At 53.0% G+C, this 19,006-nt stretch overlaps 1 protein-coding gene across 2 annotated transcripts; it reads left to right on the forward strand.

The window, feature by feature from the left end:
• Positions 1–2,698: 2,698 nt before the first annotated feature.
• Positions 2,699–17,373, forward strand: SERPING1 (serpin family G member 1). Of its 2 annotated transcripts, none has more exons than XM_027979794.3 (8): positions 2,699–2,754; positions 3,539–3,616; positions 4,607–5,042; positions 7,678–7,812; positions 9,838–10,041; positions 10,221–10,360; positions 15,757–15,958; positions 16,900–17,373. In XM_027979794.3, exons 2-8 carry the CDS (start codon positions 3,563–3,565, stop codon positions 17,151–17,153), a joined length of 1,425 nt encoding a protein of 474 aa, XP_027835595.1. In that variant the 5' UTR covers positions 2,699–2,754; positions 3,539–3,562; the 3' UTR covers positions 17,154–17,373. The 2 variants fall into 2 exon arrangements, with proteins under 2 accessions (XP_027835595.1, XP_027835594.1); XM_027979793.2 differs by lacking the exon at positions 2,699–2,754 and adding an exon at positions 3,065–3,106.
• Positions 17,374–19,006: the final 1,633 nt, after the last annotated feature.

Consider the following 19,006-nt stretch of genomic DNA (forward strand, 5'->3'; position numbering starts at 1 on the left):
AGGGAACTAGATCCCACAGGCTGCAATTAAGACCTAGTGCAACCAGATAAATTAAAGTAAAAAAAAAAACAAAAACAAAATTTTATTCTCTTTGGATGGTGCTCCTTACCCAGGATTCTGAAGAGAGGACTGTGACCCACGCCCAGGACATTCCTTGTGCGTACTCGACCTCTCTGCGTCTGCACTGATGCTCGTGTGCCCTCTGTGAGTGAAACAAGGAAACGGTCATCCGAACTATTCTCTGTGTTCTGAGAGTCTGGAGACCCTGAGTCTCCTGCCCTAATCCCAGCTTTTGGGTAATTCTTCTTCCGAGGAGACACTGCAGGCATGTAGGTTGTGAGAAAGCCTTCACCCATAGCAGTTGGTACCTGCGTGTGGACCGGAGATGGAAAAAAGATGATAAAACGCTTTACAGCAAGAGCTTCCGTGCGAACTTGAATCTATCCAACGCCAGGAACCCTGCAGGGAGGAGAAGCCATGCACACACGCAGGGGAAGGGCCTCCTGTGAGCTTATCCCTCCTCGCCCATTGGAAGGGAAGGTTCCCATGACAGAGAAACCCTGCACTTGCTGAGCCACAGAAGCCCAAGAGTACTGGAGTGGGGAGCCGTTCCTTTCTCCAGCGGATCTTCCCAACCCAGGGATCGAATCCAGGTCTCCCGCATTGCGGGTGGATTCTTTACCAGCTGAGCCACAAGGGAAGCCCGAGAATACTGGAGTGGGTAGCCTATGCCTTCTCCAGCTGGTCTTCCCGACCCGGGAATCGAATCAGGATCACCTTCATTGCAGGCGGATTCTTCACCAACTGAGCTGTGAGGGAAGCCATCCGATTGCCCTCACTAAGGCAAACACCCTGATTAAGTCAACCTCAGGCCATTCACAGTGGAAAAGGGCTTCAGCTTGGTTCCCAGTTTCACCGGGCAAGACAGTAGCCACAAAGCAGAGACACCCTTTAAATGTCCAGAAAAGATGCTTTGGCCAAGAGCTGAGAAGTTCGAGGAGCTTGCGAAGACCTCTGCGCCGGTCCTTGTCCGCCCTGAGACCTGGTGCACAGAGCTCCATGGTCCTGCCGCCGGATATGGGATGCTCACTGCTGCCAGCTTCAGACCGGCTCATGGCCTGTGCCAGGAATCCACAGGGGCTAACGCCGGGTCTGGAGCTCAGACAGACGGGGGCCACATCCTGGCCCTGTCACTAGCCGTGTGATGTCAGGTGAACCGAGTGACTTCCTGTCAAGTCTCCTTTTTTAAATTAATTGGCTGATTCTTGGTAGCTCTGGGTCTCGGTTGCTGTGCTCAGGCTTTCTCGAGTTGCAGCGAGCGAGGACCACCCCTCATTGTGGTGTGTGGATTTCTCACCGCGGTGGCTTTTCTGGTTCTGGGGCATAGGCTCTGGGCACACAGACTTCAGTACCTGCAGCTTGGAGGCGGGGGCGGTGGGGCAGGCCTCATCAATTGGGGCGCACAGGCCTAGCTGCTCCGAGGCACATGGACTCTTCCCAGACTGGGGATCGAACCCGGGTCCCCTGCATTGGCAGCTGGGTTCTTATCTACCACACCACCCAGGAAGTCAAAGTGTCATTTTATAAAATTCGTTTCAGATGGAATTAATGTTAGCACCCATGTCGTAGATGTCATGAGCATTAATGAAAGGATGAAGGAGGTGGCTTTCCACCAGCTTCTCTTTGTTCAGCTGTCTCCTGCGTCCGGGCGGCCCCAGCTCGCGCCGGGGGGCCGGAGGAGTACCACTGTCTGTACAGCAGTTGGCAGCCACGGCACGATGTAGAGGGACTTCCCCCCAACTTGGGAGGCTCCCCCGAGGCCCCAAGGAATGAGGACCTTCGAAGCCGGTACCGTCTTTGTGAGTCTTGCCCACGGATGCCCCCAGGAGCCCATAAATGTTCTCTTGTCCTTGTTCCTGGTCAGCCTGTTGGAACAGCAGCTCTGGTGCTAGCAGCCAACTTTCCAGAATGTGCCAAACAGGACAGGCCTGGCAGTGACCCGACCACAGAGCATCAGAGCTGTATCAGGCCATCAGAGACCACCGTGTTTTGCAGAGGTAGGGTTGCCAGATTTAGCAAGTAAGATGCAGAATGTCTAGTTAAATCTGAATTTCAGGTAAACGTCCACACACACACACAAATTGGTTTTAATGTAAGTAGGTCCTGATATTGCATAGGACATATTTTCAAAGAAACTTTTCTTTGTTTATCTGAAATTCGAATTTAATTGAGCTTCTTCCTGTACTTTACCTGGGAACCCTGAGAGGGAAGCTAGGTGTGGAGAGGGAAAGCAACTTGCTCGGTCCACACACAAGCCAGGGCTCAGAGCGCGGTCTGTCGGCCCCCAGTCCCCGGCCCCCCACCCCTGGACACAGATGCCCAGCTCTCTGGGCTATTGCTTTTCCTTTCTGGTTTTGGTTTTGCTTTCCCCAGGTTTCTGCTTTTCACTTGTGGCAAATGCTTGCTGGACTGGGTGTCCCAGATTCCGCGCGTGTTACGGAAGGGTAGAACCACGGACTCCAGGTCACCAGGAAAATAAGGGGGGACAGCCGCAGAGGAGAGCAGGGGTGAAGGCAGGACCTCAGGAGGTCCAGTCCAGGCTTTATCTTCAAGAGGAGGCTTGCCAAGTGAGCCAGACGTTTAAATGCTGCGCGGCTCTTAGCTATTACATCAAGCGGGCACCACTGGGCCTCTTTCCAGAGCGTTCCTTTAGGGATCCAGCCCAACGAGCAGTTCCAGGAAGGCAGCTTGCTGGTAAGCTGCAGGTCCGGGACATTAGGGGTCTGGGACGGCTCCATCACGGCCGGTGCGGAGGGAGCAGGGCGCCTGGCTGTGCCCAGCTGAGATCTGCACCCCAGCTTCCCCAGCCTGGATCTCCAGGGACTTTGAGCTGAAATTCCAGGAGGGGGCTGGACCAAGTGGTCCGGCCCAGCCTGATTTACGGGAAACCACACCAGCACTCTGTCCGCCTTAATTTGTAACTGAACAGTGTCCTGGGCCAACCAATAGCTACCACCGAACCCCCACTCATCGCAGCCTCCCTAACCCTGGGGGACTAGCTGCTGAGTCGCCCCGAGGCAGGGCAGCGATCGGAACTTCGGAGCAGGTTTGTGCTGGCGGATGGGGGTTTGGGGAGGAAGGCGGTCTCCAGTCCTCACTTCCCTCGCTCCCGCAGGCCCCCCTTGTCTCTGCGGTCTCTGGGCGTCGCCGCTGCCCCTCCCCTCCCCTCCCCTGGACCCCTCCGACCCTCCTCCCTCCCCGCCCCGGCCTCATTGTTGAGCTGCAGCGGGACCCTCTAGATGGAGCAGGTGGACAAGCCCCCGGGCCTGGGAGGGGGCTGGGACGAGGGGCCAGCCGAGCCCCGGAAAGGCACGCGGTCTGGGAACAACAAAATAGGGGGAGGCGCCGGGAGGAGGCAGCTCAGGCGGGAGGCGGTGGGGGGCGTTGAATGGGGGCGGGCCCGGGGAGGGTGGGCGTGCGGGAGGGCCCCTAGGCCCCCAGGCTCGGAGCTGGCACCCGAAGCTGGCTGGCCCTGCAGGTCCGGGCTGACGTCGCCTCCCAGATGGCCTCCAGGCTGACCCCGCTGACCCTCCTGCTGCTGCTGCTGCTGGCTGGGGTGAGTGACCCCTGCGAGGGCCAGGAGGGAGCAGGGTTGAGGTTAACCCTTCAGGCTCCGGGGAATTCGGAGAGCTCCTCGTGGGATCGGCACCGGGGGTCCTCCCACCAGAGTTGAGTACACAGCTTGGAAAGAGCAAGGACTCAGACCCACCTGGGGTCTAATCCTGCCTGGCCCCCCACCCCCGTACCCACTGTGGTGGCCCAGACCCTGGCACTTAGGTGAGCTGACCAGCCCTGATGCGCAAAGGGGAGAATAAAGCAGAAAGGCAAAGGAGATGGGCAGCATTTTGAAACTAAAAAGCAAGAGCTCCTGGTGGAAACCTGAGCTGCGGGGTGAGGGTGGGAAGGCTCCCTCCAGTGGTGCCGGAGGTCAGGGGTAAGGGGTGAGCCAGGGAGAAAGGGGGTGCATTCAGTGGACATGTGCGGAAGTTGACTTTAGCATTGCCCGTTGAGATAGATCAGATGATGTGGTGGTGATCAAGGCACCTGGAAGCAGAGACCCAAGCCTGACCCCTAGTTTTTCCTGCAGCTTCTCTTAAGACCCTTTGCTAGTTGCTGAATTTGTCTCAGCATCGGTTTCTTTTATCAGTTATATGGGATAATGTGGGCTTTCTCTGAAGCAATCCATGGTGGGGCTCTAGGGCAGGCCCCTGTCCTACCAGGCTTTGCCAGGAACAATTCTCTGATATCCCACCTCTGATGGCCTGGTGGCTCAGTGGTAAAGAATCCAGCTGCCAATGCAGGAGACACAGGTTCGATCCCTGAGTCAGGAAGATCCCCTGGAGAAGGAAATGGCAACCCACTCCAGTGTTCTTGCCTGGGAAATCCCATGGACAGAGGAGCCTGGTGGGCTACAGCCCATGGGGTCGCAAAGAGTCGGACAGACATAGCAACCAAACAACACATCCCACCTTCTCTTTGAGTGTTTGCGTTTAAAGGGGACTGTGCCTCATAACGAAAGAAAGAAAGAAAGTCTCTTGAACCACAGGACAGAATCGCCTCAGATATGATCGTCGGCCCAGACAGCTTACAAGAAGGGGAGAGTGAAGGAGACAGCCAGAAAGGAGGTATTCTCGACAGCGAGTCCCTTCAAGGCAACGAGGACCCTCCCGCCTTGCCGATGGCTAACCTGACTGGCGCCGAGCCGCTGTCACCGAGCCCTCCAGCTGTCACCGAGCCCTGCAGCCCGCCCGCCCCCGAACTGGCCCAGTCGACCAGTCCGCCCGCTGCTGAGCCCTTCTGCCCGGCGCCGGTCACCTCCTGCCCTGACTCGGAGATCCGCTCAGCGGAGGCGGTGCTGGGGGAGGCTCTGACAGACTTCTCCCTGAGGCTCTACCACGACTTCTCAGTGTTGAAGAAGAAGGAGACCAACTTCATCTTTTCCCCCTTCAGCATTGCCAGCCTCCTCACCCAGATCCTGCTTGGTAAGAACCCGAGTTCTCTCCAGCTCCTGTGCTTGACGTTCCCTTGAGGTGGGGTCCCTGATAGCTCAGTTGGTAAAGAATCCCCCCGCAATGCAGAAGACCCTGGTTCGATTCCCGGGTTGGGATGATCTGCTGGACAAGGGATAGGCTACCCACTCCAGGATTCTGGCCTGCAGAATTCAGGCCAAGGAGCTACAAAGAGTCAGACAGGACTGAGTGACTTTCACTTTCACTCACTGAGGCGGGGGAGGTATCTGGATATAGACGCAGCAATGCCAAAGGATGGGGAAGGCGATGGCACCCCACTCCAGTGCTCTTGCCTGGAAATTCCCATGGACGGAAAAGCCTAGTGGGCTGCAGTCCATGGGGTCTTGAAGAGCTGGACACGACTGAGTGACCTCACTTTCACTTTTCACTTTCACGCATTGGAGAAGGAAATGGCAACCCACTCCAGTGTTCTTGCTCGGAGAATCCCAGGGACGGGGGAGCCTGGTGGGCTGCCGTCTATGGGGTCGCGTAGAGTTGGACACGACTGAAGCGACTTAGCAGCAGCAGCAGCATGCCAAAGGAGGGAAGCTGTAAAAATGGGCTACATTGGGGGTGGGGGAGGGGAATCTTTATTCTAGAACTTACATTTATTCTTTCATCTAACAATGATTTAATAGGCACTACTTATAATAAACGGCTTTCCAGGTGGCTCAGTGGTAAAGAATCTGCCTGCCATTGCAGGAGACATGGGTTCAATCCCTGGGTCAGGGAGGGCGCCTGGAGGAGGAAATGGCAACCCACTCCAGTATTCTCGCCTGGAGAATTCCATGGACAGAGGAACCTGGCGGGCTACAGTCCACGGGGTCGCAAAAGAGTCAGACTCGTCTTAGTGACTAGACAGCAGCAGCAGCAGCATGGCTTATAAAATCCTGTGAACTGTGCAAGAACATTTAAATAAGGTTCCAGCCCATCGTCGTGGTTCAGGGTAAGGCCATAAAGAAACGATAAGAGAGAGACATCGAGTAGAATCATAGTAATGCTGCTTTTTAGCTGTGTGACCTTGGGCAGACCACTTAACTTCTCTGAGCCTGAGTCCTCTGTGTAAAATGGAAATGGTTTTGAAAGTGAAAGTGAAGTTCCTCAGTCGTGTCTGACTCTTTGCCACCCCATGGACTGTAGCCTACCAGGCTCCTCAGTCCATGGAATTTTCCAGGCAAGAGCACTGGAGTGGGTTGCCATTTCCTTCTCCAGGGGATCTTTCCAACCCAAGGATCATCTCCCAGATTGCAGGCAGACGCTTTACCATCTGCTGCTGCTGCTAAGTCGCTTCAGTCGTGTCTGACTCTGTGCAACCCAATAGACAGCAGCCCACCAGGCTCCCCCGTCCTTGGGATTCTCCAGGCAAGAATACTGAAGTGGGTTGCCATTTCCTTCTCCAATGCGTGAAAGTGAAAAGTGAAAGTGAAGTCTCTCAGTCGTGTCCGACTCTCCGGGACCCCATGGATTACAGCCTACCAGGCTCCTCCATCCATGGGATTTTCCAGGCAAGAGTACTGGAGTGGGTTGCCATTGCCTTCTCCATCTGAGCCACCTTTAAAAAAAGAAAAATTAAGCAGAGAGCCCAGTGCCTAATGTGGTAGGAGGTCAAAAAAATGTTAATCCCTCCACTTCCCTGAAAGACCACCATCAAGTCCCCTGAGGTAATTTACCTTAGAAATGGCACAAAAAAGTGCTCCAGGCAATGGAAACAGCTGTCACTCCAAAGGGGAATTCCAGGAAGGCCACTGAAGCAAATACAGTGAGGAACAGGGGAACCTTTCTCCTAGAGTCCCAGAATCCCACCATCCCTGGCCTGTATCCAGTAGATGCCAGCGGCGCCCACACCTCCAGGTAGGATACCTACAATGTCTCCAGATGTGGCCAAGTGTCCCCTGGGGTGCACATTTCGTTTGATTGGTTTCAGTTAATTTTTAATTGCCCCCCCAAAAAAACTGGCTTGAATCTTTTCTCCACCCTCCAGTTACGAACTCCATGATCTTAGAATGAGTAGATTACTTCCTCTCTTAAACTTCAGTTTTCTCATCTGCAAAATGGGGATAGTAATTGTCCTTACACAAAAGGGTTATAGTGAAGATTCAAAGAGATACTATGGGAGAAGCACCTACGATGCCTGGAACAAAGTGAGTGCTTGCTGAATTCTATCTATTGCTACACAGAAGGTGTGGACAATAAGTATTTAATAATGAAAAAGGGAAAGGGTATTGGACATCTTTTGAGTCTCTGCTCTCTCTTCTTAATGACGACCTGGTGTCCCTGCTTACAGGCTGAACAGACTAAATTTGTAACATTTGTAACATTTGTAAGCCTGAACAGACTAAATAAGACGTCATGTGGGACAGGTGGTGACTGGACCAGGCTTTGGGTGATGAGTGGTATTAAAATTAGGTAGGAAATTGCAGGAAGGGAATATTTAGTCCTGGAAAATTCTGGATTGTTCATAATTCCTCCCCCCTTCTCTTTCTGACATGTGCTGTCTTTGAAACCATTTCTGGCTCTGATGATACGGGGTTAACCCCCCGCCCCGCCCCGCCACTGCAGCCTGGTCTCCTAACCCTGGTCTCCCCTCCCTCTCTGCTCTTGGTTGCAGGGGCTGGAGGAGAAACCAGGGTCAGCCTGGAGCGCCTCCTCTCTTACCCCCAGAACTTCAGCTGTGTCCACCACGCCCTGAAGGCCTTCACGTCCGAAGGTTTCACCTCTTTCTCTCAGATCTTCCACAGCTCAGGTGAGTGTCAGGGGGGAGGACGGCAGGGGCTGAGCTGGGCCCTCAGGATTTCCGTGGGTGCCTAGCACTGGGGGTGGAGGAGGAAACGACAACCCGGTCCAGGATCCGTGCCTGGAGAATCCCATGGGCAGAGGAGCCTGGCGGGGCTGCAGTCCGTGGGGTCGCAAGAGCAGGACACGACTGAGCGAGTGAACCATGCATCCACAGCACTGGGGAAAGAGGACAGAGGGGATGTTAGGACTAGAAGCGGGGGAGGCATGCAGAGCAGCGCAGGCCTGAGAAGCACCAGGTGGCTCCTGGTGCCAGACAGGCGCCCAGGTGAGACCATGCGCAGGTCATTTGCATTCATCAGTTTCATCAAAGTAAGAACAGTCCTCTGCATTCAGGAGCAGAGAGGGCCGGAGGGCTCTAGACGTGAAATAGACAAAAAAATGTCAGTCTGGGGATTCAGGGGTGGGCCAGTGGTGAAGACTCTGACCTTCCACTGGCTAAGTTCAGGTTTGAGCCTTGGTTGGGGAATTAAGATCCCGCCAGCTATGAGGCCAAAAAACAGAAAGAGAGAGTTTGTGAACCTGGGTCAGGGGGTCTTGGGACCCCTGTTCTCTGTATGTTTATGTTACATGAATTTGTTGTCATTTATACATATTGCATCATTGGGTAAGGTAATCAGAGCAGTCAGTGGTAAAGAATCCGCCTGCCAGTGCAGGAGACACGGGTTCGATCCGTGGGTCGGGAAGATCCCCCTGGAGGCGGACAGGGCAACCCACTCCAGGATTCTTGCCTGGAAAATTCCACAGACAGAGGAGCCTGGCGGGCTACCGTCCATGGGGTTGCAAACGAGGCCGACATGACTTAGCGATTAAACGGTAACAGCAATCAGAGCAGTAAGCTTCCAAAACGGCCTAACACAGTTCGTTCAGATTTTGTTCCCCAGAGCCCGAGGTTTCAGCGGAACTGCTGCCGGAGCCCCAGGGGGAGTGGGAGTCAGGGAGGCTGAGGGGGGCGGGAGGAGGGAGGGGAGGGGGGTAAGAGGGGGGAGGGGAGGGGAGGGGGCTAAGAAGTGGGAGGGGAGGGGGAGGGGGTGGAGCCAGGTGGGCTCTGAACTCCTACCCAGCCCCAACCAGAGCCCTTTAGTGTTGTGGGCTTCAGCCACGACTACATCTGAAACCTCAGTTCTGCTGAGCTTAAAAATTACAGGTTTAGTGTGATACACTTTTAAATTGGGGAAAAAATTTTTTCTGTCTTTTTAACTATAAAAGCAATACCCATTCATTGTTTAAAAGACAAACAAACACTGAGAAAATATTGGACTTCCCCGGCCGTCCAGTTGTTGGAACTCCACGCTTCCACTGCAGGCAGCTTGGGTTCGATCCCTGGTCCCGGAACCAAGAGCCTGTGTGCTGCTCTGCGGGGCAAGAAAAAACAGGAAAATATAGGGAAGGAAAAAGAAGGAAAGAAAGAAGACTCAGCTACCACGTCATTACCTTTAAAAAAAGAAAAAACCTTTTTTTAGAGGTGGGAAAATTATGATTCACAGGAGTTCAAGAAACATTGCCTTTTTTTACTCATTTGCTGTAAATCGAATTTATCGTCTGTCTTGCTAGGTTGGCAGAAAATACAGCTGCAGTGAATATTACATATTTAGTTCAGGGGAACTTTTTGTTTCAAACACTTTTTTCCTCTAGTGGGCCTGGGTTTTGGAGAGCAAAATCCGGGAAGTCCTGTTACAACCTTCCACTGAGACTAGAAAGGGGTCTGAATGAAGCGAAGCAAAGAAGGAAAATACGGGCAAATGGAAGCTAAGATCTCAAAGAGCACCCCACGGTCGTGTGGCGGTAGAGGCCCGGGCCGGGGCCGCCTGCTCTCAGCCCGGGGTGGCCTGCTCTGGGCTCATGGAGCGTCTGTCAGAGCGGGGGCTGCAGCCCCGCTCCGCACCGCGTTCATGGGGTAGAGGCCAGCTCCTCTGCAGGGGTCCGGGATCTCCAGCCTGCGTCTCTCACCCGCCCCTCCTCCGCATCCCTCCAGACCTGGCCATCAGGGACACCTTCGCAGACGCCTCTCAGAGGCTCTACGGCAGCAGCCCAAGGCCCCTGGCAAATGACAGCACCGCCAGCTTGGAGCTCATCAACGACTGGGTGGCCAAGAAGACCAACCTCAGGATCAGGCGGCTGCTGGACAGCCTGCCAGAGGACACGCGCCTCATCCTCCTCAACGCAGTCGCCCTGAGCGGTAAGGGGGGGTCTCCCCATCCTGAGGTCTTCCTTCCCCTCCTGGCTTAAAACCCACTCAACCCCAAGTTCCAGCCCTGGATCCTGGGGTACCTGCCCCACCTGTGCCCACAGGGCATTTAACTCCCTTGCCCCCCCCCACCAGCCTTAGAGTCACCCTCCCCCTGCTCCTCCCTCTAGCCAAGTGGAAGATAGCCTTTGATAAAGGCAGAACAAGCCTGAAGCCCTTTCACACCAAATCCTCTGCCATCAAAGTGCCCATGATGAACAGCAAGAAGTACCCTGTGGCCTCTTTCACAGACCCGACTCTGAAGGCCCGGGTGAGTGCTTGGCCCTCCCCACTCCTGTCTCAGAGCCTCTTGCGCGCCCTGACTTCCTTTCTGCTCCGGCTCCATTGGTGTGGGGTGCACCCTTCCACTGAAAACCCATCTTTTCTCCCGCTTCCATCTCTGTTTCCACCCTATCTTTTCTCCTTCTCCCCCTCTCCAGCCGGGGCCAAGGGAGGCATTTTATATTTGAGGTTGGAAAGCAAGATGCTAAAGTTTCCTCCTGCGTCTCTACTGCGTCAAATGGCAAAAAGTGAGTCGTGTTCCTGTTCTGTGTCTTGGATTCTCTTCCCAGTCAACCCACCAATAGACCCTGCCTGCTTCGGAACTCCTCCGTGCGTGTCCCGGTGTGCACATGCATCTGTGCGCGTATGTGTGCGCATGTCTGGGCATATCCGTGTGTTCATGTATGTAGAGAGTTCACGCGTGCACATGTGTTAAACGGCTCAAGTTCCGTGGCAGCAGTTGAACAGTATGATTTCAGTGGATGGAACAGTATGATTTCAGTGGATGGAGAGGGTAGGAAGAGAGACCAGATGTTTTCTGGGTTTTCTCCCTAATGTTGTTCTTTCTTTCTTCCTTAAACTTTTTATTTTGTATTGGTGTACAGCCAGTTAGGGCTTCCCGGGTGGCTCAGTGGTGAAGAATCTGCCCACCAGTCCTGGAGACGCAGGAGATGTGGGTTTGATCCCTGGGTCGGGAAGATCCCCTGGAAAGGAAAATGGCAACCCACTCCAGTATTCTTGCCTGGAAAATTCCATAGACATAGGAGCCTGGTGGGCCGCAGTCCATGAGGTCACAAAGAGTCGGACAGGACTGAGCACACTCGCACGCACTCACAGCCGGTTAACAAACACGCTGTGATGGTTTCAGGTGAACAGCGAAGGGACTCAGCCCTACATGCACATGGACCCACGCTCCCCCAAACCCCTCCCATCCAGGCTGCCACATAACACTGAACAGAGTTCCATGTGCTGCACAGCAGGTGGCTGTTGGTTTCCCACTTTAAATATAGCACCGTGCACATGAGTGACCAGATATTTCTGCCTTGTTAGGGTAGCAGCGCACAGATCTATGAGACAGGAAGCAGCAGGAATGCCCAGTGACGCGGGCTCAGGCTGAGAAATACGGGGCCCGTGCTGGAACATGCCAGGGCTGTTTCCACCCTGGAAGCTTTCCTGCCCTTTCCCTCTGCTGGACCCTCTGCAGGCAGATTGCCACATAACTTGTTCCTCTGGCTCATCCAGTGTCAGCTAAAAGGTCATCTAGGTGGAGGAGACTCCCCCGCTGCTTATAGTCGCCTCCTCCTCACCCTGCAATAGCATCTTGTTTTATTACTAATATATCCATGGCACTGCATTGTCTTTGTATTGTTCAGTTGCTGAGTCGTGCCCAACTCTTTGACTTCAGCACGCCAGGCTTCCCTGTCCTTCACTGTCTCCCAGAGTTTGCTCGAACTCGTGTCTGTTGAGCTGGTGATGCCATCGAACCATGTCGTCCTCTGTCGCCCCCTTCTCCTTCTGCCCTCAGTCTTCCCCAGCAGTCTGCCCTTTGCATCAGGTGGCCAAAATATTGGAGCTTCAGCTTTAGCATCAGTCCTCCCAATGAATATTCAGGGTTGATTTCCTTTAGGATGGACTGGTTGGATCTCCTTGCTGTCAGGACGACTCTCAAGAGTCTTCTCCAGCGCCACAGTGCAAAAGCATGGTACTTACCACTATCTGAATTACGTTGTCTATTTGCCTATTTAATTACAGTATTGTCTACCTCTCTGAGATATTGTGATCAGAGACTTTCTCTCTTTTCCCTACAATATCTAAGCGCCTAGAGCAATTCCACACATAATACGCGCTCATTATGTTTGCTGAATAAATGAATGAATTTGATGGAAGATGCTAAAGGGAGCAACTCACTCAGAATGAGTGGCTAGGAAGATGTCACAGAAGCGGTTACTTTTGACCGCTCTTAACCACCCATGCACTTTTCCACCTCTCCATCCATCCATCCCTACCCAATGGCTTTCAGTATTCCCAACTGTTTAACAGAACCAGAATATGTGTGCAAGGCAGAAAGCGTGAGGATGCCTGGCAGGCTTGGGGCATCACTCTAACTCAGAGTATTTGGGGGGAAAGTATCGGTGGGAGGCATTTTTAATGACAAAGGAGGGTTTTATGCAACCCCCTCTGACTCTTTGGGGTTGGCCAGGTGACTCAGACGATAAAGAACCCACCTGCAATGCAAGAGGCCTGGGCTCGATCCCTAGATTGGGAAGACCCCCTGGAGAAGGAAATGGCAGTCCACTCCGTGTTCTTGCCTGGAGAATCCCATGGACAGAGGAGCCTGGCGGGCTACAGTCCATGGGGTCGCAAAGAGTCAGACACGACTGAGCGACCAAGGCTTTCACTTTCACTTTCCCACTCTTTACAGTTCCATGGATTTTAAACAAATGCTTTATTTGATATGGACGTCCTTGGTGGCTCAGCTGGCAAAGAATCCACCTGCAATATGGGAGACCTGGGTTCGATCCCTGAGTTGGGAAGATCCCCTGGAGAAGGGAACAGCTCCCCACTCCAGTGTTCTGGCCTGAAGAATCCCATGACTGTATAGAGTCCATGGAGAAGAGTAGAGCGTCTTGGAGAAGACTCTTGAGAGTCCCTTGGACTGCAAAGAAATCAAGCCAGTCCATCCTGAAGGAAATCAGTCCTGAATATTCATTGGAAGGACTGATGCTGAAACTGAAACGCCAATTTTTGGCCACGTGATGTGAAGAACTGACTCACTGGAAAAGACCCTGGTGCTGGGAAAGAGTGAAGGCAAGAGGAGAAGGGAACGACAGAGGATGAGATGGTTGGATGGTGTCACCGACTCAATGGACGTGAGTTTGAGCAAGCTCCAGGAGTTGGTGATGGACAGGGAGGCCTGGTGTGCTGCAGTCCATGGGGTCACAAAGAGTTGGACATGACTGAGCGACTTTCACTTCACTTATTTGATATAGTCACATTATAAATTCAAAATCAAAGTTTTACTTATTACATTTTTAGCTGAAGTTGCTACATTATTAATAATAACTTTTTATAAAACACTTTCATTTGTTCTTTAATTAAACCATATGGACCAGATTAAACTCCTTTAAACCATTTGTTTCATTTACAAATACGGTTAATTAATCTTTCCCTAAGCATTATGAGCTTATGTATATACTTTATAAATATACTTCATACATTTGGGATACTTGATTTTCTTTTTTAGCACGGTAAATACTTGGCAGGACAGAATTACACCCCTGTTTGTCTGTATCTTGCTGGCATCTCAAGCCCACTCGTGAAAATTAAATTTGAAGAGTAACTCAACATTCAGTCAACGCCTCAACTTTATTCTCAAATCAAATGCAACTGTCCTAACCCCTCTTTGTCCAAAAGCATAAAGCTAACATGTCTGACTCTTAAAAATTATACACGCTATTTTAGATAACAAACACAGATTACTCTGAACTTATCACCCAGTGTTCATCCTACAGAACTGCTTTATTTTGTTGTTCACATACTTCATTCTAAATTTTCCTGGGATTTAAGGAGTATTTCCCCAACGAAGGGGGTTAGGTTTACCAACTCAGGTATGCTAGGGTTCAGTTCCGTTCAGTTCAGTCACTCAGTCGTGTCCGACTCTTTGTGACCTCATGAATTGCAGCACGCCAGGCCTCCCTATCTGTCACCAACTCCCGGATTTCACTCAGACTCACGTCCATCGAGTCCGTGATGCCATCCAGCCATCTCATCCTCTGTCGTCCCCTTCTCCTCCTGCCCCCAATCCCTCCCAGCATCAGAGTCTTTTCCAATGAGTCAACTCTTCGCGTGAGGTGGCCAAAGTACTGGAGCTTCAGCTTTAGCATCATTCCTTCCAAAGAAATCCCAGGGTTGGTCTCCTTCAGAATGGACTGGTTGGATCTCCTTGCAGTCCAGGGGACTCTCAAGAGTCTTCTCCAACACCACAGTTCAAAAGCATCAATTCTTCAGCACTCAGCCTTCTTCACAGTCCAACTCTCACATCCATACATGAGCACAGGAAAAACCATAGCCTTGACTAGATGGATCTTGTGGGCAAAGTAATGTCTCTGCTTTTGAATATACTATCTAGGTTGGTCATAACTTTTCTTCCAAGGATAAGCGTCTTTTAATTTCATGGCTGCAGTCACCATCTGCAGTGATTTTGGAGCCCCCAAAAATAAAGTCTGACACTGTTTCCACTGTTTGCCCATCTATTTCCCATGAAGTGATGGGACCAGATGCCATGATCTTCATTTTCTGAATGCTAGGGTTACCAGCTGGAAATTTCAAGGCCACAGCGTGGGCACTTTTGGTCAGAGAGGCGAGGCTCACACGCAGGAGGCGGCGCGCAGCGTCCGGCCAGCACCCCTGCGCGGGTCCCCCGCCAGCAGCGCCTGAGCGGTCTCGCCCCTCAGGCGGTGCGGCAGTGTGCAGCCTGCTTCTTCCGGACCACGTTTTCAAAGTCCAGCAACTGACCGGTCTCAGTTAACATCTTCATTGCCCAGATGAATTCTGCATTCTGGATTATTCGTGTCCATCTCTCAGCCTGAACCTTAATGCCATTTCCGTGAGAGTCTCTTCTACCCTATCAGCCTGGGGTTTCCCAGTCTTGGCGCTATTGGCACCTTGGGTTCAATGATTCTTCGTATAAGGTGCTGTCCCCGGCACTGCAGAATTCAGCAGCAAGCCTGACTTTTACCCACTAGACGCCAAAAGCACTCTGAGCAGCTGTTTCTGCCAGCTCCAAGCATTACCAAATGTCCACCAGGGGCAGATCATCCCGAGTTGAGAATGCTCGTGTATTGGACTTGTGGTTCCTGTATTTCTCTCCTACTTTTGTCTGGCCGCCAGTTGTAAGTCTTTCTACTGTCAGACTGCAAGGGTAGGCTAGGATCAGCTTGTACACCATGCTGAATGCCAGACTAGGAGGTTTATATCTACCCTCATAGGCAGGGAAAAGCCATCGAAAGTCTCTGAAAGGACAAACCTGATAACTGATCACACATCACGTGCTTTCTACGCTTTATGCACAACATACATGCGAGGAACTGGGCGCAGAGGTCCCATTGCTTGCCTGCATCGCACATCATCAGTGGCAGAGCACGGGTGCGATCTCCAGCCTGTGAAGTCAGAAACTCTGGCTCATTTCTCTTCATCTCACCGGTACAGGGTCAGACCAGCGCTGTTTGCCTGGCTGGCCGCCCCATCTCTTGGCAAAGCCTGCGAGCCTAGTTCTGCCTCCTTGCTGAAACAGGACAGACTGGAGATCAGCCTCGGGTCCCAGAAGGTAGGGGCCAGGAGAGAGCGGGGCAGGAAGACTGATATGGTGCATCTCTTCCTCTCCAGGTGGGCTGCCTGCAGCTGTCCCACAACCTCAGCTTTGTGATCCTGGTGCCCCAGACAGTGAAACACCACCTCCAAGACCTGGAGCAGGCTCTCAGCACCTCCGTCTTCGAAGCTGTCATGAAGAAGCTGGAGCTGACCAAGTTCCATCCCACTCACCTGACGATGCCTCGCATCAAAGTGCAGAGCAGCCAGGACATGCTGGGTGAGTCCTGGCAGCCCCAGATTGAGTCTAGGCCCCCAGAGGGGAAGAGGCTGTGTGTGGCGGGGATGGGCCTTAAAATGTGGTCAACACTCTCTTGAGTATTTTTCACATCCATCATCTCAGGTTGGGCTTCCCAAGTGGCTCAGTGCTAAAGAATCTGCCTGCCAGTGCAGGAGATGCAGGAGACCCGGGTTCGATCCCTGGGTCGGGAACATCCCCTGGAGGAAGAAATGGCAGCCCACTCCAGGAGTCTTGCCTGGAGAATCCCGTGGGCAGAGGAGCCTGGCGGGCGACAGTCCATGGGGTCGCACGGAGTGGGACACGACTGAGCGACCAAATGCACACACACGTGCTGTGCGGGTCCCTTCGCTTTCTGTTACCAAACGTGGTCTCCTAATAGGTGATCTCGCTTCACGCCCTGGTACGTGATGTCATTTGAGAACTTAGGTCCTCCTTCTGATTCGTCACCTCGTTTCCAAGGTCCTTGTTGATGAGAAAGCCACGGCATCGCTTGTCAGGGTTTTGGGGGGCTTGGGGCCAGGCCTCTGACCACTTGAGAGGAAGTGGTGACTGGAGTGAAGATGGGCCCACGGATTAAGGAGCCCACGAACGGGACCGGAAGGCACATTGTAGCATGATTATAATTCGATAAACAAGGAAGAGGAGGAGAAAGAGAAGGGTGGAACTTGGGATCATCCCAGGAAATTCAGGGCCCGTGTCTCCAGCTGCTGAGGTTTCCATGCTGATCTTTTTTCGTTTTGTTTCTTAATGTAATATTTTAAGTTAAAAAGTACTTTAAATGACTATTTTTTAAATTTCACTTTTTATACAGTTTTTAGAGGTTGCTTTCCATTTACAGTGTCTGCCGAATGTTGGCTGCGTGCCCCTGTTGACAGTCGTGCAGGCCTCTGACGCGTTGTTTTCCCCCGTCTGCGCCCTAGATTACTTTGACTTCATCTACGACGTCAACCTGTGCGGGCTGACGGAGGACCCGGACGTGCAGGTGTCTGGGATTCAGCACCAGGCCACCATGGAGCTGGCGGAGAGCGGGGTGGAGGCGACCGCGGCCTCCGTCGTCTCAGTGGCCCGCAACTTGCTGCTCTTCGAAGTGCAGCAGCCCTTCCTCTTCCTGCTCTGGGACCAGCAGCACAAGTTCCCCGTCTTCATGGGTCGGGTGTATGACCCCAAGGGCTGAGCCCGCCCCCGGGGCCTCAGTTCACCTGGCTGCAGCCCACTCTGCACTTGCCCCTCCCCGCCTCCCACCTCAGGCCTGCCCTCCACCCGAAGGGCTGCCTTGGGGTCCCGTGAGGGGCCCAGCTCCCCTCCTCCCTTACGGTGACCCCTCCAAAGCACTTTTTGCCGCTTTCTCTGGTACAGATACAGCAGACGTCACAAATAAAGCCTGGCAGACATGACTTTCTCTCGTTTGCCTTTCAGCTGTAGACGGCGAGGGCTTCCCTGGCCCCTGTATCAGCTAGCTACTGCTGTGTAACAAGTCACTCCAAACTTAATGGCTTAAAACAGCCACCGTTCATTATTTCACCAAAGTCTGGGAGGTAGGGCTGATCTCACTGATCTGGGCTGGGCCAGGCAGACCTTCCCTGTGCTCGCTCACACGTCTATAAGAGTCGGTGGGGTGGTCGGGGGTGACTGACCTACAGTGGCCTCCGCTGGACCACCTTGGCCCTCCTCTGCACATCCGTCTCCTGGATCCTTCCAGCAACGCTCGCCTGCGGTGGCACAGTTTCCAAGTGAAGAGTCAGAGACGGGCAGTCCTTTCCACACCCTGCAGCTCACCTTGCATCAAATCTACATCGTCCTGTCGGCCAAAGCAAGGCACATGGCCAGACCTAGAAGCAGAGTGGGAAAGCCCTACAGAGTGGAAGGGCAGAGCCCCTCACTGAGCGCTTCCAGTGCAATCTGTTTATCACAGCCTGTTTCTTGTTCATTGGTTTGCAACAACAACAGTAATAACAGTAGCTACCGTTGTTGAGAACGTACACAGGCCATCCGCTAAGAGCTCTGCGTGCGTGCATACTCGGTCGTGTCCGGCTCTTTGTGACCCCGTGGACTGTAGCCCGCCAGGCTCCTCTGTCCATGGCATTTCCCAGGCAAGAGTACTGGAGTGGGTTGCCTCTTCCTTCTCCAGGGGATCTTTCCAACCCAGGGATCAAACCCTCGTCTCTTGTGTCTCCTGCATTGCCAGGCAGATTGCAGACATCAATCCTCACAGCTTTATATGGTAGACTCTTAACTTGAAGAGGCTAAGTCTTGCCCAGAATCCTGCAGTTTAGGTGCCAGAACTGGGATTGCAGAGTACATCCTTATGACTGAAGTCTGAGCTCTTGTCCACTCTCCTATGTCCCTCCCCTTCTGTCTCCAAATCCTCCCTTTTCTTCATAGTTCATTTGCTCAACCGATTTATTGAGCACCCAGCGTGTGTTGGCCACTGTGCTAAGTGCAGAGCAGATAAAGATGACGTGAACCTAAGGCCCACCTTTAAGATCAATATCTCGGTGAGGGAGACAGATAAGGAAGAAAGACTCCTAACACAGAGTATATTTTTTTTAGTCTCCAAAGACGTCTCTTAACACGTTGTCCCCATTTCGGGCTTGTACCCCGAGACTCACGGATGCTCCAACTCAGCCCTTCTCTTCCCCTCTTTCCCATTCTGCTTGCCTCTCATCCCATTGTTCTGTCTACATCTCCATCTCCTGTCTCCGTTTCTGTTCCTCCATGCCTCCCATCCCCACCCCCGGCCCACCACGTCTCTCCTGCGGCCTCTTCTCCTCTCCTTGTTACCGTGTTGTCAGTTTGAACATGCCGATCAATTTCTGCCTTTAGCCCTTTAGCTGCAGGCCTGGTGGTCCTTGCCCCCTCCCACTTACCATGCCTCCCCAACCGAGTTAGGCTGGTCTCCGTCTCCGAGTCCTGGGCTGGGGTGCCACGCTCAGGGCTGAAAGGCAAGATCGGAGGTGGGGATCGAATCCACGCCCCCTGCCCCCTGCCCTGCAGGGGAAGCACGGACTCTTAACCCCTGGCCCGTCA

This window comes from Ovis aries, chromosome 15 (genome assembly GCF_016772045.2).
Source record: "Ovis aries strain OAR_USU_Benz2616 breed Rambouillet chromosome 15, ARS-UI_Ramb_v3.0, whole genome shotgun sequence".
NCBI lineage: Eukaryota > Metazoa > Chordata > Mammalia > Artiodactyla > Bovidae > Ovis > Ovis aries.

What these genes read in the sequence shown, in the direction of transcription:
- SERPING1 (XM_027979794.3), top strand. Translation starts at nt 3,563, where the DNA reads ATGGCCTCCAGGCTGACCCCGCTGACCCTCCTGCTGCTGCTGCTGCTG. An exon ending in CAACGCAGTCGCCCTGAGCG is followed by an intron (nt 10,042 to 10,220) that starts GTAAGGGGGGGT and finishes TCCTCCCTCTAG; the next exon opens with CCAAGTGGAAGATAGCCTTT. An exon ending in ACCCGACTCTGAAGGCCCGG is followed by an intron (nt 10,361 to 15,756) that starts GTGAGTGCTTGG and finishes CTTCCTCTCCAG; the next exon opens with GTGGGCTGCCTGCAGCTGTC.